Genomic DNA, 26,798 nt, shown 5'->3' on the forward strand with positions numbered 1-26,798 from the left:
AGTTTGGAAAATGCAGCAAATGGTCAGTATAAGGGACAGAGAAGAGGAACTCTTGGGCTATGTTCTTCTCATCCCAAACTTCAGTTACCTCTAAAGCATTTGGACTTTGAGATAACTGGTATACTGACATCTTCTTTCTTATCTCTCAGAGAGTTCTAGAACTTAATTAATTAACATTAGTGAGCTATGAACACTTCCTCTGATCAGAGTTACTACGTATCACAGCAAAATATGAATAATCTTGACATGCTCAAATCAGCTCAACTTTGATACAGGTGAAAAGAGAATGAATGACACTTACTACACTATAAGGAATATCTCAGGTTGTTTGAAATGCAATAGTCCTCTTATGGATTTCTGGGCTATTTTTATAATACTAATTCTGATTAAAAACACTAAGTCTGACTGTCAGTACTAATCCATGCTTCATCCTTGCATATCTAGCAGTGTTAAACACTGACTTGTCTAAAGGCCTTTGAAAATATTCCCACATGTAAAAACTTCTGAGGAACACATACAAGCCACACACATTTCCCTGTTTCTGCAGTGGGAAGAGTTTATGGAGCTACACAAGCCATCAGTATGGGTGCTGTATTTAGTGAATTGACTTTGATTATGTCCCAGTTTCATAGCAGCTGATTTAGTTTTTTAGCTCTCTGTTGTTCTGAGGTGAGTAATTGGAGTTCAGCAGTGACAAAAAATGGTTCTTTTATTTTTTCCTTTTTTTCTCATTTTAGTAGGTGCTCAGCTTCCCTCTTCATAAGCGAATAAGCTCTATAAAAATGGGCTGGAAATGCCTCCTCCAAAATGAGTGGTGTTGACAGGCTGCTGCTGTAGCCTGCTGCCTGTGCAGGTACAGACAGATGCTTTGAGCTCTGACCAGATGTTGCAGCCAGGCAAAAACAAAGTTTCCCAAAACTACTCAGCAGCATGTAACTCATTATAGCAATGGAGAAACATGCACAACACTGGAATTATCTTGTGTCCTAGACACTTTGGCCTCACTTTATGTTGTACTTTAGGCTGTCCGGACTGCAAATAGAATTGTATTGAATCCTACATTTTGATACTTAAAAAGCTCAGGTAACCTTCCCAAGCTGCACAGCTGTTCTAAGAGGATTTTCAACCATAAAGCATGAACTGTTTAACACTAGTTTGCAATTAAAATGAGAAAAATCTTGCAAAAAGCACTTTTAAAAAAATATGCAACTTGATGTTGTTTTTCAATACTCTGTCTGTAAAAACAGGACCTTTTTCTCAGTTTTCTAGTGAAACCTAATTTGACAATGCAAGAAGCAATTAAGCTAGAATATGTTCCTCTGTTTTATCTGGTCTTTAAATAATTTAGAGGCTGAAATTAGTTTAATTTTTTGTTATTTGTACTGCATGATAAAAATTTTATTCATTATATAAGCAAGTAAACATGGCAGGCAAATTGTGTGAGGCACATAAAAGTGAGAAAGGATTAAGAAAAGAGTATGGGCAGAATGTACTTGGTCCTGTAGATTTTGGTAGCCGTATGTAGTGTGAAGATGGACAGATGGAAAAACAGTAATGTAAAAATTTTATACTAGAAATCATCCCTTTCAAGTCTCCATTTCCAAATAGTTTTATAACTTCAAATTCTTTCTTTCCATCTGATACATTACTGTAACAAATGCAACCTTATAAACTTCCTTCTTAGAATAAAATAGGATTTATTTGCAATAGGGATGTGTGTAAGAATATCCAGAGAATATATTAGGCATTAGTTTTGTAGTTAAAGCTTAAAAAGTTATTTGAAAGCAATGCTTTTCATTAAACATTTGAGAAATTTCCACTGTAGGAAAGACGTTCGCATGCTGAACAGAGGAGAAGAACACTGATAGTTCTCTGCAATGGTTACACTGTGCCCCGGGAGAGAACAACCCACAGTGTTGTCTCGCTTGGACTATTTAGATATAACCGAGTCGCTACTCTCCTTCACAAAGACAATTCACTGTTTTCAGAGTGGGGCACTTGATAAGAAATTTGTCTTATGTTTCAACCCAGTGTATTCAACATTACTGGAGGGAAGTTCCCTTGTAGTGGGGATGTACATGGATTGGTCAAGGAGAAGGGATATGAATAAAAGCAATTGTGATTGCTTCAGTGCAATGGAAGTGCAGTGGAAGATAGGTATGGAGAGAAGTGGCAGGAGTATTATGAGGGCATAGCTGGTGGGGGTTTTTTGAGGACACAGACAGTAGCTGTTTTAAAAGCACAGATGGTGGTTGGGATGTAGGAATCCGTAGGAAAGCAAGACTTGAAGGATGCCTAAGCCCCTTTTTCAAGTGGGCTATGAGTTCAGGTTTCTCTGTTTTCAAGCATGCTTTTAAAAAGATTTTAAAAGGGTGTGGGTGAGTCTTCAGAGTGTGTGGACTTAACACTGTGCAAACCAAGCTCTAAATAACCCAGGCTGTCTCTCTCCCACCACAAAAGTCAGTGCAGTCACTATTTACTTTTAAAAACTGTGTTCAACTTTCCTAGAATTAGAATAATATTCTGGCAAGTGCATTCAAATTAATTATTTTTCTTACCTGTAGTAGTGACTGTGTAAATATTCTTTGGCACTGTTTGATTAATATTCCCTAGGTTGACCCTTTTGTTGTTAAACAAAGCCAGAGAGTTACTGTTTTTTCATGACTTTTTTTTCATGACACTAGAAATCAGTCTCATCTTTCTGTCACACAACTGTGAAGCAAACAGGGCTATGTCAATAAACTGGGATTATTTTTTAGCTTCCTGCAAGCTCCTCCCTGCTTCTTGACTACTATCTCTCCAGCTGAGAAATGCTGTCTTCCTCGCTCACAGCCCTTGGTGATTACACATTACTCTTTATGTCTATTCCCCAAGTAAGAACAAAGATGAGATACAATTATCAGCAGGGTATCTTGAAGCCCCAGTCTCCACAGATGAATACTCATGCCAAAACAGGTGACTCTCTATTAATTTCAATTGCATACACTTCTTTCTTCTTTGAAATTATGGAGTGTAGTTGCCCTGATCCTAAACATCATCATGTCCAGAAGCCTTATGGAGTCACATAAAAACAGTCATAACAGATGAGACCAGTGTCCACTAAGCCAAATGTCCTGTACAACAAAATAAATAATAGGGCAAGGACATAGTGTTGCTTTTTTAGCATTGCCTGAATTTTTGTAAAGTAGTGGCTGAGGGACTCCTGAGCCAGAGATATGTACTTAGAAGCCTGTCATTTTATTTGACTGAAAAAATTATCTCTGCTCATTTCCCTTTGATGCTTATCTTTTCTTAGACATCATATAATTCCTCAGCTGCCTTACTTTCTATAAACTGAAGAGGTGGCATTTTCTGCAGTTCATGCCTCTTTGTAAAGATGGATTAGAGAAATGTCACAGGCACTGGAGTTTCTGCCTGTTTTGAGTTCATACCAGGCAGGAAGAAAACTCTTGCAGAGAATACTTTTGTTTTGGTGCTCCTAGAAGTCTTTCACACATAGAGCCTTACTAGGCTGCACGCATATACTCCAAAGAAATGCTTATAAGGAGTAGACTGACTGGTGTCACGAAGTAATTCTTTTTCAGCTCTGGCTGACAAATACCAGGAACTGTCTATCTCAGTAGTTCCTTAAGTGAACTAAGAAGCTGATCCCATTCCACTTCTTTGACATTCCTTTTTATTTCTAATTTTCAAGACAAAACAACGATGTTCCATCCAGTGACACTTACAAAAAACAAAAACATGCAAAATCCACTCCACTTTGGAGACTTCTCATAAGGAAAGCGAGAACACTGGAGTTTCTTCTGACTGCAGTTCCCTACAGGATAGGATAGATGACATTATAGTGGGAGTCTGCTACAGGCCACCCAACCAGGATGACTCCCTGGATGAGTCACACTATAGACAAGTAGAAGCAGCTTTATGTTCACAGGCCTGGTCCCCATAGGAAAGAGGTGCTATGCTGGATTTTGTTCTCACCAACAAGGAGAGGAGGAGGAGAATGTAAAGCTCAAGGGCAGCCAGGGCTGTATTGACCATGAAATGTGAAGTTTCAGATCCTCAGGGCAGTGAGGAAGGCACACACACACCCCCCCCGACTTCAGGGCAGCAGATTTTGGCCTCCTCAGGGATCTGCTTAGTCATGTGCCATGGGATAACTCCCTGAAGGGGAGAAAAGCCAAACAAAGGTTGTTGATATTCAAGGATTACCTTCTCCAAGCTCAGGATTGATGCTTCCCAATAAGAAGGAAGTCAGGCAGAAGCATCAGGAGACCTATGTGGATGAATGAGGAGCACCTGGACAAACTCAAACACAAAAAAGAAGCACACAGAGAGTGGAAGCAAGGACAGGTAGCCTGGGAGGAGTGCAGAGATACTGTGTGAGCAGCCAGGGATCAGGTTAAGAAAGCTAAAGACCCGATTCAATTAAAGCTGGTCAAGGATGTCGAGGCCAACAAGAAAAGCTTCCATACATACATCAGTGATTAAAGGAGGACTAGAAAAAAGTGGGCCCTCTCCACAAGGAAACAAGAGACCTGGTTACCTGGATCATGGTGCTCAGAACCTAAACGTGCATAAATCCGTGGCTTCCAATGAGATGCATCCATGAATCCAAAGGGTACTACTGTAGGAGGAAGTGGCTAAGCCACCACCATATTTGAGAAGTTGTGGCTGTTTGTGAAGTTCCCAATGACTGGAAAAGGGGAAACATAATGCCCATCCTTAAAAGGAGAAAAAAGGAAGACCTGGATGCCTACAGGTTGGTCATTCTTAGCTTTGTGTCTGGCAAGATTATGAAGCAGATCCTCCTGGAAACTATGCTAAAACAATGGAAAATAAGAATGTGATTGGTGACAGAAAATGTGTCTTCACTAAAGGCAAATCATGCCTGAGAAATTTGGTGGCCTTCTGTGGATGGGTTACAGGGGGAGTGGGTGAGAAAAGAGTGCCTGATGTAATCTACCTTGATCTATTCAAAGCATTTGGCACTGTCCCACAAAGTATCCTTGTCTCTTCACTGAAGAGACATGGATTTGATAGACGGACCACTTGGTAGATAAGGAATTTTTAAGCAGAAGTCAGCTGATGGTGTTTGTTTCCAACAGGGCTTTGCTTCTGCTCTGGAGGGAACTCCTTGCTGCTTGTATTTCCCTGGCTGCTCTCTCTTAGCCATGGTGTGAATTTGGGCGGCTGAAGGTGAAACGCTGAATTCTGGCTTATTATCAGACAGGGCTGAGGAAGCCTGCTTGTGCTGGATATACATTTCCAGGATGCCCAGCAATCTGCTAATTTTCAGTGGCCAGATTTACACTCATCTAGCACTGTGTAAACTACAATTCCATATTTTAAAAATTGAAGTAGGTAACTCCTGTTTAATTTCTTGAGCAGAAAGCTATTCACTGGAAGGGATTTTAGGGGCTACAATTTCTCCAAGTGTCATTTTCTTGACTTTTATATCTGCACCAACACAGCATCTTTTTTGCTGCTTTGATTCCCCTATGATTCTGTCTTGCATTTTGCACATACTGTTCACTCCAGCTATCTCTGGTTGAATTATACAGAGCACTTCATGTGAAACCAGGCAGAGAGTGTAACAGATAATCAAATCTGCTTTTTTTTTTAGCTGGTGGAAAGTATCTCTCTTGAAGACACCATAGTACCTGTCAGTGATTATTTTCTCAAATGTGTGGCTGGTAAATACTGACATTTAGTATTGCTAAGTGCCTCTGTAGTAAATCATGAACTATGCAGGTTAGAAGGACCTCTGGAGGTTGAATCTTTCTCCCCCTCCTAAATACTAGTCCAGCTAGTGCTCTACACAGTGACCGGCTATTTTTTAAATAGCTCCAGAATGGAGTACCCATGACATCCCTAAGACTTTGCTGCAGTGGCAAATTGCAAATTTTCTTTGGGGAAGAAAAATTTCCTAAGTTTTCTTGTTAGTGTCCTGTGTTGCATCTTGTACCTGATGGCTCTCACCCTTTCTCTGTGCATCTCTGAGAAGAGGCTATCTCCATCTTTTTCTCCCCTCCCATGTGGCTGATGAAGAGAGAAGTAGGTCCCTTTTAACCTTCTCTTCTTAAACCTGCTTTAAAAATCATTACCCATTATAAAGAATTGTAAGTTTAATGGCTTTAATAGTTTGGATTTTAGATCCCAGGAAGGGATCAGGTTTTCAGGCATTTATGCACAACTACAAAGGCTATTGCTCTTTTTGTCTGAACTTCTCATTGTTTCTGTAGATCAGTGGTTCTCTACTTTTCATTTATATAAAGGAGCTAAACTGTAAATAAGTGTATAAATAAAAGGAAAGAAAATAATAACAGTTGCTGCAATTTTAAATGCAGTTTTAATTGAAAGTGGTTTTGTGGACATATAAACATCTTTCAGGGTGTAGTATTGCTTCAGGACTTATGAAATAGTTCACAGTTTCCCCAAAGAAAGGAAAAAGCAATTCACAAAGTCAAAAGAGGGGTGTTGACAAATGAGTGTTAATACGCATTTTTCAGCAGCACTGAAAAGATAGGATACGTGTTTATACCTTTAAAAAACCCACTTTTGTTCTCTTTTTTCTTGCTTTGAAGATGCAAGTCTTCAAGAGGCTCACAGAAAGATACGGTGGCAAAATGTGTTAACCCAGCATTTGGGCAAAGAGGCTTCTACAAGCCTTGTACTTGAGACATTTCAGTTTTAACATGTAAGGAAATGTTTCGAGAAATAAAGACTTAATTAGAGAAGTAGTGAGTTACTGAAAGATGTTGGAAAGTTAAAATAACTTTGTAAGGAAGCAAAGGCAAGAAAAGGAGACAGTAAACAATCTGTGAAGGATGAGTGTTAAAATAATATTCAATTAGAGACATCAAAGCTATTCTGCAAAGAAAAGTTATGAACAGCCAAAATAGAGGCTGGAGATCAAAAGGATTTGGAATAGAGGTGGGCAGGTTCTGGGGAAAACTTTATAAACAATAAGAGCACCTTAGAAGGGGTTTCTTAGAAAAACAGGGAACAAATGAAAGCCTAGATAGGCAGCATGATTCTTTTTAATACATTTGAGAAGGATGTTTTGGAAAAGCAAGGAAAATAGCACTCAATAAAGAGTACTTCTGAATAGAATGTGATCTTTTAAAAAACAATAGTCCAGTGTTTCACTCACCTCACTTCCCTGTCATTGAGAGTATGTGGGCTCTTGTCACATGTAAAACAGCAAGAGAACAAGAGCTCACAACTAAATTCCCTTTTTTTTGCTTATTCTTTTAGCAGTTCTGAAGAGTCTGAATGCATCTATACTGCTGGTGATTTTTAGTTAAAAGTTTTTGAAGGCAGACATATAAATAAACAGCAGCATACAAATAAATATACGAAAGCCCCAAAGTGACTGGGATCTTCAGCCAAAGTAACTCAAGAATAGTTACTTAAAACTTCATAATACACCAGAATTTGGAGAAGTGGCCCTATATCTTGCTTTAGCTGATTCTGCTGCAAGGTAGAGATTATAGAAGCAAAATTCCTCCTCAGTCTTTTCACTTTCAAGTCACAAATTACTTCAGTACTATTCCTCTGCATTTATATAAATGGATGAAAGTCTGTCAGCAATAACTTAGCATTAATTGCTCTTCAATTAGTATAATGAGTATTTCTAGATTGTGTAATGCTTATGTGTGCATTCTAAAGCTTTCTCAAATGAGGACTTAATGCTGCATGTTCTTTGTGAAAGATCCTATAACTAATGGGAATGCGGTTTCATAGAATCAAAGAACCATGGAATGGTTTAGGTTGGAAGGGAACTTAAAGATCATCAAAGGCCAACTCCCCTGCCATGAGCAGGGACACCTTCCACTAGACCAGCTCAGTCAGGGTCCCATCCAGCCTGGCCTTAAATACTTCCAGGGATGGAGCATCCACAGCTTCTCTGGGCAACCTGTTCCAGTGTCTCACCCCTATTAAAGTAAAGAAATTACTTCCTAATAGCTAATCTAAATCTACTCTCCCTTTTACCATCCATCTTCATTACTAAGCAGTGTATATGACCCAGTCAAATTCTGTGAGAACTAATCAGGAAGGGAGATTAGAACTCAATAAAGAAAGTGATTATTTATAGCATAGTATTTAGACTCCCTCAGTGCTGCCATAGTAGTTGGGCTGAGACTTTGGACTGAAGGACAGATGCCATGCTCCTTTCTTCCTCGCTGGTAAAATCTTCTGCTGTTTACATGGCAAGTGCCATGGATTCACTATACTGCAGTAGCAGCACAGAAACTGTTTTTTTAAAAAACTCCATGACCCTTTCAGACTGCTTGAGTTGCTCACAATATAGCACATACACACCCAATTGTCCTACATAACATTTCAGAAAAGGCAGTAAGAACCAAAAAGAGGAGAACTAGATTGAAAATGTAATGAGCATGATCTTAAATGTCAAAATATGTGGACTCAAATGCTGTCAAACTGAGAGGTTCTTGATCCACCTCTGGTGCCTCACTTACAGAGCAGCGCATCTGGAATGAAGAACATCAGAGCAGTATGATGCCAGTAACTCTGCACCTTCTGTGACAGGGGCTATTCCCTCCATAGGAAATTCACAAATGCAATCTGCAAATGAGACACATGTCAGGTTAATAACACAGCCCTTGCTGACCCAAATGCTAGAGAGGACTTGAATTGCACTTTTCCGAGGGTAAAGTTATTCATAACAAGAAATGCTGCCAAGATACGTTTTTTCTGCTGCATCCATTGTCTGTTAATGAGCTAGACAGCAGGTCTGACATGCTCATGTTTGACGTCCAGGTATTATCATATGCATCTGTCCTTAAAGAAATGCTGGAAGATAAACTCAGGCTTGACAGTCTGGTCTGCAAGGGTCTGATCTGCAAAGATCGGATCTGTCAGGGAAGTCCCACACATACTTGGTGCAATAGCATCATCAGTTCTGCAGCTTGCATGTCCTCCACCCTCTTTAATGACCCTGTTAAAGGAATTTACAGCGGGTTGACACTCAGACAAAGCAAATGAGATCCCTTGGAAGAACTCTAGACAACCATTTTCCCCAGATTTCTGCTGGGAGGTATGTTTGAGGCATGAAAAAGTGTGTGTGTTGGAGGGGGGAGGAATTTACTGTAAGAGATTGTGTTAAACAATGGATGGTGTCTGCATATCTGTTCAGTGAGTTTATCTAAATATTCCCTTTTTCTCCCCTTTTTTCCCCCCTTCCCTTCCTTCTTTCTCTTCTGCCATTTCCTGCCAGGAAGGGCCACCTCTGAAGGGCCAGTTCTGTACAGCCTGGCACCAACACAGACGGACGCCAACAACAGTTCCAACTGTGAGTCAGTTTGCAATGGGGGGACTCCTTGAAGCAGTACTGGTTTATGTGCATGTAGAAAGTGCAAGAACTCTGCAGAGGGCTTCCAGAACAGGGAGAGAGTAGGTTTGTTACCCCTAGCTCCCTCTGGTTGGAGTAGCATGCAAGTTTTTGATGTCTTACTAAATAGCGTTAGATAAATGTAGCTTCTCCTGAAATACACAAGGATTCTGACCATGTGAGGGCCAGTGACAGGGAATTTTACCAGCAGAATAGACTTTTTTAGCTGGATGCTGTTCAGAGGAAACTGTCTATTACCGATAAGTGAAGCTTTGTAAAGGGAAGGCCTGGTAAAATCATAGCTCTGGCCTGTTACTTAGGCTAAGAAGAAAAGGACTGTGGGAGAGTGACTCAGCTAGAATAGAGGAAGTGAGGCATGCTGCTGGAATGCCTCATGCCTGCACCGTGGTGTATTGTGGTTGGTTAAATTGGGTTTGTTGTGTCTTAAAACTATGTAAACTGGTAACCGACTAACGGCATAAAAAGGCCGGGGTTTTGGCAAAAAAGGTCCTCCTTTGCACCTGCCTGGGGACTCCTCATCGCTCTGTATCGCAACAGCTGTCCACCAAGAAAGCTTAAGACACATCACCTGACTAGAGAAGAGGCTGGAAGTCAGGCAACAGACAAGGATCTTCATTGAATTGTTATTTTCACAGCTAGAGACAAGAGCTGCCAGTCTCAGATTTTTGTAGGAGCACTGATCTGTGTTAGGACAGGTGAAGAGACCTCATTTTAAGTTTTGAGGTGATTTAGCTGCTGTCAATTCGATTCTCTTCAGGAGCACCTGCAAGGGGGAAGACAAGACTTTGCACAGTTCTCTCTCATTATGCATGCACATAAAGTTATCCAACACTTGTGATCCCAGTCCCCAGAGGCCCCTTCTCCTAATATGTGTGTTAGGTGAAGATATTCCCTATGGAATTGTAGGAGAGGAAAAAAATGCATTACACTGAGCAAGTGAAAAATGACATCTGCTCTTCACTGTTCCTGAAAGGTACTCCTCCCCTATATTTTTCTCTTGGTGACTTTCCTGGTCCCAACAGGCTTTGGCCCAGCATCACAGAGAAGGTAGCTGGAGAAGGAGATAGTGATTTAAAGGAGAAGTGGGCAACTGTATCAGCTGGAAAATTTGAGAGGAGGTGATGGCAAATGCAGAGGAGAGCAGAAGGCAAAAAATGGAAAAAGTCTCTAATTACGCCTACACTTCAAAGACAGTAGGATAAGTTACATCCTCTGGCAAGGACTGAGAGGGTACTGGTTCAAGACTAACTATTTGAGCTATAAAATTTGTATCATCTCATTCATGGAAAGGTAGTATAAAGCAGTGACACACTACTGTACAGTGAAGGGATTAACTCTGTTTTTTTCTAGATGCATTGTCCTCAGCATAGTTCTAACATTTTCCATGATTCTACTAAAAACTGTATCTTTGGTATGTATATGTAGATATAGCTTTTTATGAATATACTTGAATATATTAGTAAAAATCTTGCTCCGAAACTGTGAAAGTGACTAATAATGTTATCATAAACAATGCTGTATTCTGATTTTATGCTGTACAGCGAACAATGGAAAATTCACAACACAGACCAATGTCTCACTGATCTGTGACTCTTAAGCAAAGAATTTCTTCAACCCATACTTCTTCGTCTCAAATGCTTGAGTGAGTCATACTATATTTGTCCTGCTTTTTACTTTTCTGATGATTTGTTTGTCTCCCAGTTCCTGCAGTCCAATAGCCGCTTCTGTAAACTATTGATTGGAATTGTTGATGTCCTGGGCAGTGCATCAAACCAGATGGTTTGTCAGTTGTATCAGTCCTGTGAGCAGTTCTGTCTGTCGGTAAACATGTGGACAAGGGCCTTGAGATCAACAGGAAGACTCACTGTTAAATTGCAGCACGCAGCTAAGGAATCTGTGCTTGCATTTGTACCAGGTGGAAGTGATTTTAAAAAAATGTAAAATCTCACAGAGGTGGGAAGCTGAGTATGGACAGAATTCAGGCTAATGCTTCACTCAGCACAGAATGCCTTTCGGAGTTAATGAGTGAATACAAATTAAAACACTGAGATTACACTTCTACCAGATCTGACAAAAAAAAAAAAAAAAAAAAAAACCATAGCGACAGGCTCAGAGAAGTACAGCCCCATCTTTTGGGAGAGAATTAGTTTCAAAGCAGGTTTTGGGGACCTAAAGTCTGAAATACAATACACTATTCTATTCTTCCTTTTAGCTTACCTGGTAGTCAATCCTGTACTTGTCTAGAGCAGTACTCTATTTTTGGCTTTTTTTTTTGGTTTGGTTTGGTTTTTTTGTTTGTTTGGTTTGATTTGGTTTGGTTTTTGTTTTCTTATTCAAGTTGCCAAAGCACTTAATCAAACTTCAAGATGGATTGTGATTACATCTCAAGCCCTTCTTTGCGCATTGATTGATTTTGTTAACGTTTGTTTTGGTTCCTCTCTAGTAAGAACAGTTTGAAACTGCACTATATGGGGGGGGAAATTTAGACAAGAAAAGTAATAGCATAGTAATTCCATGCAGGTGAGATATTGATCAAGGCTGCTCAAAATGCTTGGCCAATGTCCTTTTTTTTCACCTCCAGTCGTTTGTTTGTAGCCTCTCTGAGTCTCCTGGACCTGCACAGATTAGTGTTGAAATTGTTGGGGTCAGGCAATTCTTGAAGATTCACAAAAGCACCTAAAAATGTTTTTAGGACTTTATTGTTGTTATTATTATTCAGGATGTCCTCCTTTGAATGACAAGCCTACAACAGGAAATACAAACAGGAAAAGATAGTCTATCTAGGTGGACAGACTAAAGGGCAATAAAAAGGAAGGGGTCCAAGGGGTCCAAGGGGTCCTGTAACAATGTAGAACTCTCCCTCTGAGAGATAGGAAAAGGGGCTGAAAGAGGGTATACAGACCCCATTCTTGGGTCTGTATATATATTCTTGGGTCTGTATATATATACTCAAAACTTCATGATACAAAGCTGATTGAACCTGGAGTCCATGCTTTGAGTAGGGGTTGGACTCCATGTCCTCCAGAGCAGCCTTCCAAACAATGTCATTTTTAAATTCTACTATCTATGGTAAATTCAGTAGCAAAGTCCTGTGTGTTTAAACTCTATATAGCCTGATAATTGGTCTAGCACCTAAGCTGCAGAAAATGTCCTCCCTCTTTGGAATTAAGCTGTCTCCTCCGAAACCACCAGATGATTGTTGTCTTCTGGTAGCATGCAGTGGACAGAAGAAGAATGTGATGTGATTTTTTTGCACTGAATTTAAATGAAATCTGCTATATACACAGAGCAGCTAGGAATTTAGGAAACAAGGGCTGGAAATTGAGCTGACAATCTCAAGCAAGTACAGAAATCTTCCTCCCCATAAGACTAATGCTTATCGAATTTTTTAAAATGCAGAAAGACAAAACTCTTCTTTCGCAGATGTCCTGGGAATCAGAGCTAGAGGTGTCTCACTCTGACAGCACTGTTCCTGTTGTGTAGCTAAATTGTACAGGTCAGGTCCTGGGGCTGTCAATCCAGTTAAGTCTGCACCACTGTTTAGAAAAGAAGTAGATATACTCCAAAGACAAAATGCCAGTGACTTTGATGAGACTTTTTGATAAAGTCCTGGACTCCTTCAGCGAGAAGAAAGTATTGTTGCATCAATGTAATGACTTTTGATATCATATCTATTACTCTTTTATTGTGCATTTTCAAACCCTGGGCTCCCATTTGGTTTTGATGGACACCAGATTTTTTAGTTCCAAATGTTTTTTTGAAGTGTTTTCTTGGGGTTTTTTGTTGTAGTAATGGTAATCTAAACTGAGAGCTCATTATAAATTCCTGCTGTGCACAATAAGCTCTTAATCTATCTATATTACCTGAGGCAGGGTCCGTGGGAAAAATGTGCTCTTATACCAACTGACATGGATATAAAAAACGGAATTTTTCTGGGACACTAGTCACTGTCCACATCTGAAACAGAAGCAAGAAATTTCAAGCTACTGTGTTTCATTATGGGTTTCTGGGCTCTTGTATTTTTTCATCTTAAAATCCCTATTCAGAATCCACTGAGACTGCTTGAGTGTCTGCTGTTTATTTTAGTGGGTTTGGGAATAAGTATTACATCAGCAAGATTAATGATTGTAACTGCATTTATAATGCTTTCTGCTTTATTCTTGCTATCTGTGCCATTAGAAGCTTCTTCTTTGGCCATTCATTAAAAACCAAACTAGTTGCCTTCCTGAGACATGCCAAATTGTTTCTGCAGTCTGCTAATGACTGCTAGTTCTGCTGGCAGATTTCATAGGGAAAATTTGGAAAATGAATCTATACTGCCAACAGCACTGCTGCCATCTGATTGTGTTATTGCAAGAGTTAAACTCTTATCCTTTTTATGCTGTGACTTATACAGCATGATGCTTTGATTTTGTCCACCTCCTAATTATGTCTGTCACAATACAAATTAGATGGAAAATCTTCACAGGAGCATCCTGCCCACGATTTTAGCATTAGCAAGAAATAATTGCGCAGTGCTTTCTATGGAAACATTTAATTTCATCACAGTTGCCAATTTCAAATGATTGGTTTTGTTCCAGTTAATGGGAGCTGCAACAGAAATGTCAGTCTGGCACAAATCATGGTGCCAAGATCTGCAAGCAGCAGAAAAACAGCAGCTACTGAGAGACAGTGTGGATGGTTCATGTGAAGCAGCTTTTAAGGACAGTGGGATGGCTGGACACCAAGCGTTTGCAGTTACAGGTTCCTAAAGCTCATAAGGTTTTATGAACGTCAACAACTTTGGTGCGAATTTGTGAGATGACAGGCATACAACATCACTGATTTCCTTCTGAGGTGATGACGCATACCACTGCTGGATTACATCCCTCAGGTTCCTTATCTATAGCACTAAAACAACATGGGAAGAAGCCTGCTTTTTCAGGTGAGGGGAACAGGCAGACGTGATGGCAGAAATCAGACAAAAGCACATGCCAGCACCTGGAGACTGGTAAGTCAGGAGAGTCTCAGCAGTGTCAGTACCACTGCAGGGTGAGCCCCAGCAGGACATGGCTATTGCTCAAGATGGGGTGACAGGGAAGCAGCACTCATAAGGTTCAGAAAGAGCAGAACCTGATCTTTAAATACTTCAAGGTGTTAAAGCTGTGAAATGTTCAGAGTTTGGTTTTTTTAATTACTGCCTCTGCATGATAGATATAAAAGATAAAAGCATTCCATAATTGCTGTTTTATATATATATATGTATATATATATATATGTAATATAATATATTTCACAGATACTCTGGTACCTGTTTCATGGGGACATTCAGACAATAGGATCTGAATTAATTTTTGAAATGCATTTATTACACAGAATTAATGTGTGGGCACTTTCACTCAGAATTAAGCTAAACTAAAATAAAGGCTTAAATTCAAGAGCAGGGTATGTAAGACAATGAAGACAGAGAATTTTCCTTCATCTAAATTTTATGAAAAGCTCATGGAGATAAATTGGTATAAACCGGGTCCTCAGCTAAAAATGAGATTTATCCAGTGATTTGATTCAGGTTGCTCAGAGCTCCATCCAACCTGGCCTGGAACCCTGCCAGAGACAGGGCATGTATGTGGAACAGGAAAGATGTTTAGATGGTGTTTAACCTGTTGTCTCCAACATCTGGCATTAGCCAATTACGCTTGTCCAATGCTTTAAAATTCAATCTTATCTCAATACCTCTGCATGTTTGTCCTATAAATACATATTCATCTAAAGTGGTCCAAAATCTAGGAGGCCAGTACTTGCCCCAACATCCAGCCATGCTTCCCTGGCACCTCTTTTGTCATCCCTCCCATTCCTTCAACTACAAGAACTGGCTGAAAAGCTTGTCAAAACTACCAGGATAGTGTTCAGGTAAATCAATGGATCAACAGTGAAAGAAATAGACTATTAGTGTCTTTGCTCAGGAAAAGGCAGATATTTCAGCTCAACCCTTACTAGACATTGAAGTCAAAATGAGGATGGTGTTAGGAAGGCTCAGGTGTGGGGAAGGGCTTGTACACACGATCAGTTTAGATGTGAGATGCAACACCACAAAACCCCAGCATTTATTATTTTTCCCACAATACTGGTGGGATAGCAAGAACAATTCAGCTCATTGTAGGCATTACTATGAGGCTGGTGAGGCACTGGAACAGATTGTTCAGATAAACGAAGGATAACCCATCCCTGAAGGTGCTCAAGGCCCGGTTGGATAGGGCTCTGAGCAATCTGGTCAAGTGTCCTGACCCATGATAGGGGGTTTGGAATGACATGATATTTAAGTTCCCTTCCAACTTAAACCATTCTGTGATCTTAGGAGTCCCTGCCAACCCAGACTATTCTGGTTCTATGATTATTGGAACATGTCAGTACATGGAAAAGACTCAAGTCCCATACTTGGTGACATTTCATAGGACTGCCTTCCCAACAGGATGGTTTTCATTCTCTTCTCATTACTTGTGTCTGTTGCCAAAAAAGTACAACTTGAAGCTATTTCTTCTTGTACTGTCCCTTGTTACCTGGAAGAGACTCCACTACAATCTCCTTTCAAGTAGCTATAGAGAGCAATAAGGTCTCCCCTGAGGCTCCTTTTCTCCAGGCTAAACACCTCCAGCTCCCTCAACTACTCCTTATATGACTTGTGCTCCAGCCCCTTCACCAGCTCCATTAACCTTTTTGGACATGCTCTGGAGATAAGAGGCAGACTACAATCCAGGCTATGGCTACAGTAACAAGCTGCCATGATAATCCAGGATACAGCTTTACAGAATGTCAAGACCTCAATGTAAAATGAGTGCAGTATATTCTGTCACCCTGTCACCAGCATGAGGCAACTTGATCCCTATGGAACTGTGTCTTGTTTAGAGTAAGTGGAGTAGTCAAGTTTGCCAGGTTTCTATCATGCCTTAAGACTGTTAGCATGAGGTAAGGGATCGAGCCCCAGAATTTCTTCTGTCCTCTTTCCAGTGAATGCACAATGGTTTCTGTTTTGCTTACAGAGAAATAAATCACTTACCTTCTTGCTAATGCCTTTTGTATTGGGTTTCATTTCCCTCTTTGCTACTGAAGGTTACCAGCATGTCTGTGCCCAGCAGGCATCAGTTGGCATCTGTTCTTAAATTCAGAGCACATAACTATGCCTTCAGTTTCCATTCTTTGGAAACCTGAACATACCATGATTAAAATGCACTGCAAACAGATGCTTGCCGATAAAGAGATTCCATTTGCTTGTACTATTTGCAATTTTTGCTGTGAGGGCTTTGTCACTGTCTAATGGCTAATCTTTGCAAGGGTTCAAAGAACCTCCTGGCCAAACCTGTGGGTTTGATAGGTGGAATTTTTGCACTCACTGAGCAACTCAGAACTGTGCAGCCACCAAATCAGAGAATCACAGAATGGGTGGGGTTCAAATAGATCACAGTGGGTCATTTGATCCAACCTTCCTGCTCAAGCAGAGTCATTCTAGAGCCCATGGTACAGGATGGCATCCAGATGGTTCTTGAACATCTCCAGTGAGGGAGACTCCCCAATCTCTCTTGGCACCCTGTTCAGTTACCTGCACAGTAAAGTTCTTACCCGTCTTCAGGTGGAACATCCTGTGCATCAATTTCCCATTGTCTCTTGTCCTATCACCTGGCACTTCAGATACTCATTGAAGAGGTCCCCTCTCAGTCATCCCTCTTGAGGCTGAACAGCTCCCTCTGTCTTTCCTCCTTAGAGAGATGATCCAGTCCCTTAATCATCTTCATTGTCCTCCGCTTTACCCACTCTTGGAGGTCCATGTGTCTCTTGTACTGAAAAGCCCAGAGCTGGACACAGCACTCCAGATGTGCCTCACTGGGGCAGGATCGCCTCCCTCACCTGCAGGCAATGCTCTTCCTAATTTACCCCAGGATGCCATTGGCTGTCTCAGCCACAAGGACACACTGCTGGCTCATGGACAGCTTGTTGTCCACCAGGACCCCCAGGTCCTTCTCAGCAGAGCTGCTTTCCAGCAGATCAGCCCCCAGCCTGTACTGGTACATTCTGGGGTTATTCTTCTCCATGTGCACTTGCCACAGAACTGACATCAAAAAAACATGCCCTGTCACACCCTGCTGCTGCAAGTTTGACCAACAGGGACTGTAGAGTTGGCTGTATGCACCCTGCACTGCTTATGCACTGGAAAATTGGTCATTTGGCTTCTGGATGTGGAAAATCTTCCTTAGTACAGAGTTTAGAAAGAATTCTTCAATTTTCTTTCTTTTCTACCAATTGAACTTCAGGAAGCAAAGGTCAGTAAAGGTCTGTATAGCAAAACAAAATTATCTTTACGAAGAGGTGACTTGAAATTTCTTCTAACAGCAGGCAAGAGCAGGTCACTGCATATGAGAGGGAAAGGCAGAGATAACCCAGATTGAATCTGGAAGCATGTGTCCAAAGCAGACTTTGTTGATATTATAAGCTGTACACATGCCTCCAAGATGAGTTTGGTGATCCTGACTCAAGACAACCAAGGCAATAGTGTCTCTCTTCTTGCAGCCCCAGGGCCTGCCTTTATGCCAGTCCTGACAGTGCAGCTGTGGGCACAAACCAAAATAGCCTTGTTGTCTACTCACTCTTACACGGTTGTACATCAGGAGTGACCCCCTCCACGGCAGTCTGAGACTGGTGTGAAGTCCTCCCAAATTTCAAGATGCATGCACAGGTCTGCAGGTGCCCTGCCAATACCCTAACTCAGCAACTGAGGCAGAACTGCAGCACAAACCATACCTCTTCTCACTCCTGCTGTGGGTGCACTGGAGGCACCCACATATATGTGTTTGTTTTCCAGAGTGCTCCATTAAAACCTTAAGTCCTGTATCAAGAATAAAAGTGAGCTGCAGGCAAAGCTGAAGTTGGCCAGGCATGTGTTTATAACAAACACATCTGGGTTTTTTCAGGATGAAGTTGGATTTTGCATAATAAAGCACATGTTTATTAACACACTTAGTTTATGTTTTTGTAAAGCCAGTGTTTCCATGAAAATGAACTGAAATGGCAACAAGATAGAGAAAAATATAAGGGGAAGAAAGTTAACAGGGTGGTAAAGTACCCTGGTACCTGAGACCCTCTTTCAGGGATTTGCATATTACTGAAAATGTAAAGGATGGGAGGCAGAGAAGCTGCAAGGAGCAAGGACATGTGGTATGTTGATTTTAGCTCTTAGGTGTCTTGAACTTTGTATGTTTGGGTCAGAAATGAGCAATTTCAGAGCATGTAGGGCTGTGTTCAAACAGTTTTCATGGCAGCAGGCATTCTGTGCTTGGTGAGAGCATTTGCATACTGTTCTGACACAGTCCATCTCATTCTTCATAGGGTGAGCTTATGATAAACATCCCTGTGTCACATAAACCATCTTAGCAAGTGACTTCACTGGCTCATAAATCATGCCAGGTGTGGTATACCTTGTCTATGCCTCACAGCTGTAAAGTAAAAGGCATCCAATTCTTTTCTTGCACAAGGTAAAGCTGTGAACTTTTTAAAGAGTCTTTTTGACTTTGCAGAAGAGAAAATTGAGAGGCCTTTCATTCCTATAAGAACTTTAGTAAGTCAATATTATTTATTTAGCTGAATAAGTTATTTGAACGTGTCTTTTATTTCAGTCACAGCATCTGCAGATGGCCTGCGTGATCGTGGTAGGTCCCTTTCCACTGAAACATTCAAGTCTGGTGTAGTCTAGACTGGTCTCTAAATGTTATAAAATGAATAGCTATACCTTTGAGTGTAATAGTGTAACCCCCTTCCTAGAAGTCTAAATTGAACAACCTGGTATTTCTGAAGTGTTTTGTAAAAATTGAGAACAATGTGCTACAAATAATCACATAGGAGGAAAAAGCTTTTTTTTTCCTCCCAGTATCTATTGTTTTTCATTGTAAGATTATTATTTTTTGGCATCTTCACAGGCCCTATAAATTGACATGTTCCTTTTGATCAGAAAGGAGTGAGTTTCATCATCAAAAGGACTCTCAAAAGGATGGGAGAACTTTCAGCATAAGTCAATTGCTTTTAGAACAGTAAACCCTGCCCGAAAGCTGTATTTTCCATGATTGCTTTCAGAAATCTTTGCGCAACCATGTGTCCAGAAAGTGGTTTAAATGCATAAGGTTCTTTTTATCCTACTCAGACTTCTGCCTGAATTCCCAAGTGAATAAACCTCTTCAACACAACTCTGGAAGCTTAAATGAAATTGGACTGGATTGGCCCGTGCCAAGAAACTACTATTGCTTCAGACTGACTACCAAGGGGAACCATTCCTTGATGAAGCAAATGCCATCCAGCAACAGGAGCCAGAGTTCATTATAGACTGGCCCATCAGGGAATTAGACTGATTGATAATGATCAAGATTTAACAGACCCAACAAGGCTGAAAATTAAAACCATTCTCCATAGCGAACAAAGAGAGGAATATAATTGTGACTGAGAGTGGCTGTAACACGGATGGGTCTGGAGAGGGTTGTGAGCAGTTAAGAGTGCACAATCAACTTTTGAAAATAATGATGCTGGCACGGAAACATGCCATGCTCTCAGGTCCTTTCACTTCTTCCATGACATTGAAAGTCATGTCATGCAAAAGGACATTTCAGAGGGAGAATTTGCAGAAAATAAATTTTTTAAGTATTGTATGGTTTATGTAATTATTTTTTATTTCCTCCTAGTCTGGTCTGATACTCCTAAGGAGAATTTTGTTGGAATTTTTTTCAGGTTCCTTCCAGTGGTCACAGAGCAATACTTCTTACAGGAAACATCTAGGTGGTTTGCTTGCTTTGCCACGGATAGGACATTTTCTCATAGTCTCACAACCCGTAAAAACAAACCAGAGAAAACAGGCACTTGAGTTATTTTAAGGGTAATTCTAAAATATCACTTCTCCTCCAGCATTTTAGTTTTCTCTACTCAGGGGTCAGGGGTCAGAGCTGTAAAGGTGACAAGGAATCTTTTTATTCTCATAGCCAGTTCCTCTCAGAGTTGTTGACCCTGCATACAAGTTTGCAGTCACGTTACTGCATTGCAACATATCTTTGAAATAAGAGCAAAACTCCAGTGTGGGTTTGTGCCATGGAATATCCCAAGCTATGAAGATTTGCTGTCCAGCTCCACAGCTGCAGAATTAAGAGCACCTCTGAAAATTCTGGCCTGTGAGTCTCGTGATATTTAAAGGTCTGCTAGCAGTTACAGGAAATCCCAGAGACACAGCAGTTCGTAGTGCAAACATTTTTGTTGGGCCAAGTGGGTATTTGCCTCTGGTCTGGCAGGATGCAACAGCCTCAGCTATGCCGTCATCCAGCAACTGCTGAATTGAACCAGTAAGTCTGTCTAATTTGCTTTGTGAAAAATCAGTGGGAGAACTTTTTCAGCTTCCAGTCTATTTCACTTCAGGAGCTAGTTTGTATCATAACTATCCTAAACCTGCTTTGCACTATAAAATTGGACAGTCTCCCCATTTTCTTTCTCAGATCACCACAGGTTCCCATCCTCTGCTTAGTCGGGGGACGTTTTAGCATTTTATACTGTGTCCGGGTTTTCTGATTTCCATTTGGCTGCGTAAGTCCTTTGTTTTTGCCTAAGGCAACATACTTCAGGAATGAGAGAGTGGCTAAGCCAGGTCAGCAGTGACAGCTAGCAAGAATCTGCACATTGATACCATCAAGCATCCAACAAAATCTCTCAAGGCTTTGACTGGATATTAACACCATGCCCCTTTGTGACAGGAAACCCATCCAAGACCAGCATCTCAGGAACTGTACCCTAGCTGCCTTCATTGGTTTTAGTATAGAAATCATAACATTTTGAGGAAATTTCCTGTCATTGAAAAAGAGGAATTTGCTTCCCTGAAGAAAAAGCTCCTGTCTATAAATGCCTTGTATTAGTAGCTTTGTGTAATTTTAACTAAGCCCTTAATTTGTAATTTATGATGGTAGTAAGCTCCTGCACTAGCAGTGAGGGCTTTAAACTGGTAGCACCGTGGAGGAAAGAGGAAAGGATATTTTTCACAGTGAGTCCTGAGGAGAGACAGGGACCCTTTAATCAGGGTCCCACTGACAGTTTTGTGGAAAACATGTATCAGCACCTTCAGAGGATCCCTTTCTGGTGGGAGCAAGGCATTCCTGGAGCAGGACAAGCCAGTGCAACCACTGAGAGGGACTGCTTTCCCTTTATGAACCCTCTCTAGTTTGCAGTAATCCCACTGCTTTACCCTGAGTTAGGCTAATCTCCATCTGCCCAATCTAGGAATTAGTGAAGCTCTGTCATTGTTTTCCACTTCTCTAAATGAAGCAGAAAATTGAAATACAATACACACTAATCCATGCCTGTTTAAATATACACCTGGAATGATCTTTTGGTGCCATAAAGTTTGCATCCAGACTTGCAGCTGAGGACTGGACAGGTCAAACCACAGGAAAATAGCCAAAATGTGTAAACAACTAAAAATGGACTATTGCAATGCTGTCCAGGATTCTTATCTTATGCACATAATTGTGCATTAAATTAGGTGTTAGCCAGTGAGACGTGGGTAGGAAATGTGGCCAGGCACTCTCCTCCTCCAAGGGGGGAGACTTTTCATAACTCTACAGAGTGTGTACTTCGCGCGTTAATTATATTAGAAGATGCTTGGCTGCGCTTCTGAAAGGCACATCTCTGTTTGCTCAAGCCTTCACCCCTGCCAGTCTCTGTGCTTATCACATACTGCATGGCTGAGTGGAGGGATCCACCTACAGAAACTTTACGTTATACTCTAGAGATAGGCTTGGGAGTCTAATTTCAGGTATCCAGGTTTGAACATTTTATTCAGATTTTGTCAGGAACAAAGGAAGTTATTCGCTAAACTTTGGAGAATGATACTCCCTCCCCTCCTCTCCCTTCCTCTCCCCTCCCCTCCCCTCCCCTCCCCTCCCCTTTACTCTTTCTCGGGAGGGAACTGGCTTGAATATGAATTCAGTTTAGGGAGTTTCCCCTCAGTGTTGTTTCCATTTGAACTCATCAAAATGTAGTTGTTTCCACAGCTTTCTGGTCTAACCAGCCTTGCTAGCTTGCCTTCTCCACACAATTGTGCCAGTTATCTGCTGGCTAAAGAGGAGTTCAGAGATGTCATGGGACCTTTGTTGTGGCACATTCTTTTCACACTGTCCAAGATCTCATGACCTTTGGAGTTGTTAACCAGAGTTTAGATGAGTCCATTTTACCATGGATTTTTCCTATTACTTACTCCCATTATGAATTTGCAGATTTTATGGGAAAGTGAGTTATTACAACTGTAATGATGCTGTGTCATCATGGCTGTTTTTAGTCTGAAAACCTGCTCCAAATGGGGTAGGAGTGCTACATGATATCATAAACCACAATCTATAAAATCTTTATTAGGTACATCACAATTTATCATTTTAACCCATCTTCTGTAATTAAAGACAGACCTTCAATAATTTGCATTTTTTGTAGTTCTTTTTTCTCAGGCACCCTAAATATTTTTACTGCAACTGTTGGGAACAAATGCTGATAATTTACATAGTGCACCATGCAGGAAGCAAGGAAAATTTAAAAAAAAAAGGATTCAAAAGGCTTCTTCTCAGTTCAGAGGATCATTTTCTCTGGCTTAGAAAGCATTGCATTGCAATTATTTGACATTATGTATTCTAGCATGGTCATTAAAAAAGAAGAAAGAATCTTTTAATGATTCTCTTAGTAATTAAAGGGATTCCCACAGTATCCATGACTGTTTTCAGGTTTGTAAAACTAACCTGTGGCCACAGAAATGTTTCTGGAACTTTTAAATGAGACTTCGAAAATCCCTCAGTTACTCAGTAAGGAAAATAAGCACACATGTCCCCACCCCTCAAAATAAACCCAACCTTAGAAAACATCAATTTTGATGGAAACCTAAAAGTAAAGCTCTTCTCATATAGCAGTTACCAAGGCCAACTTCCTGTTGATTTGTGGCCTCAGTCTTGCTGTAAGAGCATGTTGTGACTGCATACTAAAAGGCCCTCGTTTTTTGGTTAAGAAAGGTGTATAATTTACCTTAATGGAGAGAAGCTGTTTAATAGTATTGGTGGTGAATAACTTTCCTGAACTTTGGTGAATGATTGTAAAAATATGTTTATAGATGTGACATTTTGTTGCCCTGGATCTTGCTCTAGTTAGAGGGAGTAAATACAGTTGTACTAATGGACTCAGCCCTTAAAAATTGTTTTTCAGTATTGGATTGTGTCAAGAGCAGAATTTTTGTGTCAAATCTTGTAGTATCAGTGCAATTAATTCTGATCTATACCATGTTTTCTTCTAAGTAGTAAGAAGTGTGTGCCTTGTGATACGTGCTATCTTTCTATTAACAGGTACTGCAGAAGTATTGCAAAACTGGCTGCTAAGAGCACTTCCCAAGAGCATGATCAGGTGATGGCTGGCAGGTGTTGAATGCGCTGTGGCCACTGCCACAGAAACGTGGCTGCTGATCACTCGCTGCCCGTTCACTACAAAGTACCAGTGTGAGGGCAAGCAGCCACCTGAGGTGCACTGATCAGATTGCTGGTGCTAGCCTGATCATGCTCAGATGCACCCCTCTTGCTTGTGTTTGTTCACAAGCTCAGACTTTTCACCTTTAGGAAAGTAAGTCACAAAATCCATGCTGTAGGCTGTGTGGTGCCAGAAGAAATTCCTGACAGGAGAGCAATGGGAAGTTTCAGCAGCTCCCTTCCTGTGAGCACCCAAACTTTTTTCATGGAGAAAGCATCCCCAAAAAGAAGGACATCCTCATCAAAGAAAGGCTGAGGCATGTCTGTAACAAAAATAAAGACTGTCACAAAGGGAGACCAAAGCTTCACTGCAGCTAACCATCACATGGTTGAGGGAATAACTTGCAATGGTTACAATAATTTTAAGATATTTGCAGTGCCATGTTGTGGTAATTGTCACAAGACCAACAGAAACAGATGTACCTCATGGTCTCAGGTGGAAGAAATCTTCTGTGTCAATGAGTGGATTCTAATTGGCATGGGTGCCAATAGGTGACTCACTAGAAACTGTGGTTCCTGCACTCCCCAGTGTCCTTGTTATTACAGGCCAGATGGTTCTGTTGGTGATCCTCTGTGGCAGGGAGCACTCAAGCTGTCCAGAGCTGCAACTGAGACAGGGACATAACAGGAATCCCAGTACTCCCAGAGGACTCTGAAGGGGTACACAGGGCCCCCTGTGGATTTCTCAGTCAGAACAGGAACCATATGGATATTTGGAGTGTATGTTTATTTGTGTGTGTGTAGGATACCACATTTCAAATCCTAGCAATTGTGTGCATGTTTATACTTAAGCATTTGTGCTTCACTCTTTGGAAACCAAATTTCACAAAAATGCTATCAGAAAAAGCCAATTGCAGCAGTCTTCCTGTACAAAGCAGAACCAGGTTTCTTAAAGTAAAGGAAAGATTTCCCACCTCCTGAGATTCAGTTGCCCAGTCTTACCTATACTATGGCAGAAATGTTTTAAAGTTCTTATGCATATCACACAGACACAGGTTTTGTGTTTGCAAGAGTGAGATAGAGTGTATTTGTAAATATATCAATCTGCTCAGTGTTTTGCCCGGTCATGCTGGGGTCTGTGGTGAGATCCAGGATGTGAATCCCATATTCTTAAGCTGAGATTTTTCTCACAAACCTGTCTTTACATCGTACAAATATCTATCCTGTTTTTTATCATCTCTCTTCCCTGTCCACTTCATGAGTGCAATAACAGTCTCCAAAAAGGATCTTTGAAGATCTGGTTGTGGCTCTACTGCTTCTCTTAAAAGCATCTCTAGTTCAGGCATGCATAATTTATGCATCATTATATGGTAGAAAATGCTGCAGCCTGATGTAAATAGGCATATATTTGATGGCAGACTTCTTGATTGAAAAAGGAAAAAAAAATAATTTAAAAATATTATCATTATGCCACCATTCCACTCATACATGTAGTGTAGACTTTGCTTTTCTTTAGTATGGTTTACCTTCCAGATCAGGAGGAATGTGAACAACTAACATTGCAGTCACAAAAAACCCCAAAACATCAAGTTCTGGTCATGTTTGAGTGGCCAACTGCAATAGATTCAATTCAAATGTCAGTGAAAGCCAGTGTTTTCCACTCACAGAGAGCTCACCGATTCTGTTCAGTCTTCAAACAGAGAAGAAAAGAAGGCATTTGGCCTTGGACAGAGAGTGAGTGGATATTCACTGGAGGCATCTTGTCAGACAGCTTTGTCCCAGCTGTGTAATTCCATGGCAGGCATAAGTAGCCAAGGACCACCCATATAACAGGGATGCTGGGGTTGGCTTCTGCAGTGAATATTCAGCTGAGGCCAGAGTCAGAGAAAAGTTACCATGGTATGTAAGAGTTTTGAAAACAAGGCTGAGGAAATAACTCCCATCAAAGAGCACAATCTTCCTCCTTATTCTGGTCACTTTTTTGGGCCCTGGTCACATGGCAGGAGACTTTATACTACACACACATGGGAAAGAGAAGCAAAAAAAAACCTGGCTTAATGGAAGATAAGCACAGAAAGAGAGGGAGTTATTCGGTTAGTAATTATCGTAGGCACTACCTATAAATGCTGTAATTCTTAAAAAATGTCAGCATTCATGTGCAAATCAAACAGATCAGGTCTGTGCGTGTGATAGTGCAGTCAGCAAAAGCTGGGGCTTGTGTCATTTGGATAGAACGATTTGGGATTTTGCTGAGCCAGCTCCTTACAGTTTTTATAGTTAATTCATTTATAGCTGTAATTTAGAATTTATAAAACTCATTCGTCATGTAATTAATGTAAGAGTTTCCCAATGTCAAACGAGATTGGCCTATGATAGCATCAGATATTTTGAAAGTCAATAGGAAAAATGTAACTGCCTTCACCAAATCTGCAAGAGTAAAGAACATTTGGACTATGCGTAGCTTTTGAGGAGATAGAAAACCATCTATGGAGCTTCAGAAAGGGTACTAGCAGGAGGTAAACCACAGGTTATTGTCCCTTTTTTGGGGAAATGTAGAAAGTGATTACTAGATTTGAAAGAAAAAGCATCTCCTTGCAATACACACAGAAGTCTACCTCACTAAAAAATTCCATCTCTAATGCACTTTTCTATGTTACGGACACTATTTAATAAAATCCAACATGGACATGGAAGGCAAATGAAGTATGCTTTATAAATTGCTGGCGCTTAGAAGTGCTTGCTCTACTGAGTAAAATATTTTCTAAAACTGATCCTTCAGGTCAGTATTGTATTTTGGGCTAGTGGCATTTACTGAAACTCTGAAGGAGGCTCTTTTCACTGACAAAGGTTTGGTTTGGGTTTGGTTTTGGGGGGTTTTTTTGTGGCCACAGATACTACATTTTAGGCATTATAACATTAGAGTGAATTTTTAAAGTCTA

At 40.7% G+C, this 26,798-nt stretch overlaps 1 protein-coding gene across 2 annotated transcripts in view; it reads left to right on the plus strand.

Moving 5' to 3' along the window:
* NRG1 (neuregulin 1) overlaps positions 1-26,798 on the plus strand; it is a 335,927-nt gene that overhangs the window by 34,939 nt on the left and 274,190 nt on the right. For both annotated transcript variants that reach the window (XM_042023442.1, XM_042023445.1), the window contains exon 2: positions 9,242-9,316. In XM_042023442.1, the coding sequence (XP_041879376.1) occupies positions 9,242-9,316 (75 nt within the window). The remainder of the gene's footprint in view (positions 1-9,241; positions 9,317-26,798) is intronic.

This window comes from Corvus kubaryi, unplaced genomic scaffold, assembly GCF_017639235.1.
Source record: "Corvus kubaryi isolate FWS band 111438036 unplaced genomic scaffold, C.kubaryi_AGA036_p1.0 37249, whole genome shotgun sequence".
Classification (NCBI taxonomy): Eukaryota; Metazoa; Chordata; class Aves; order Passeriformes; family Corvidae; genus Corvus; species Corvus kubaryi.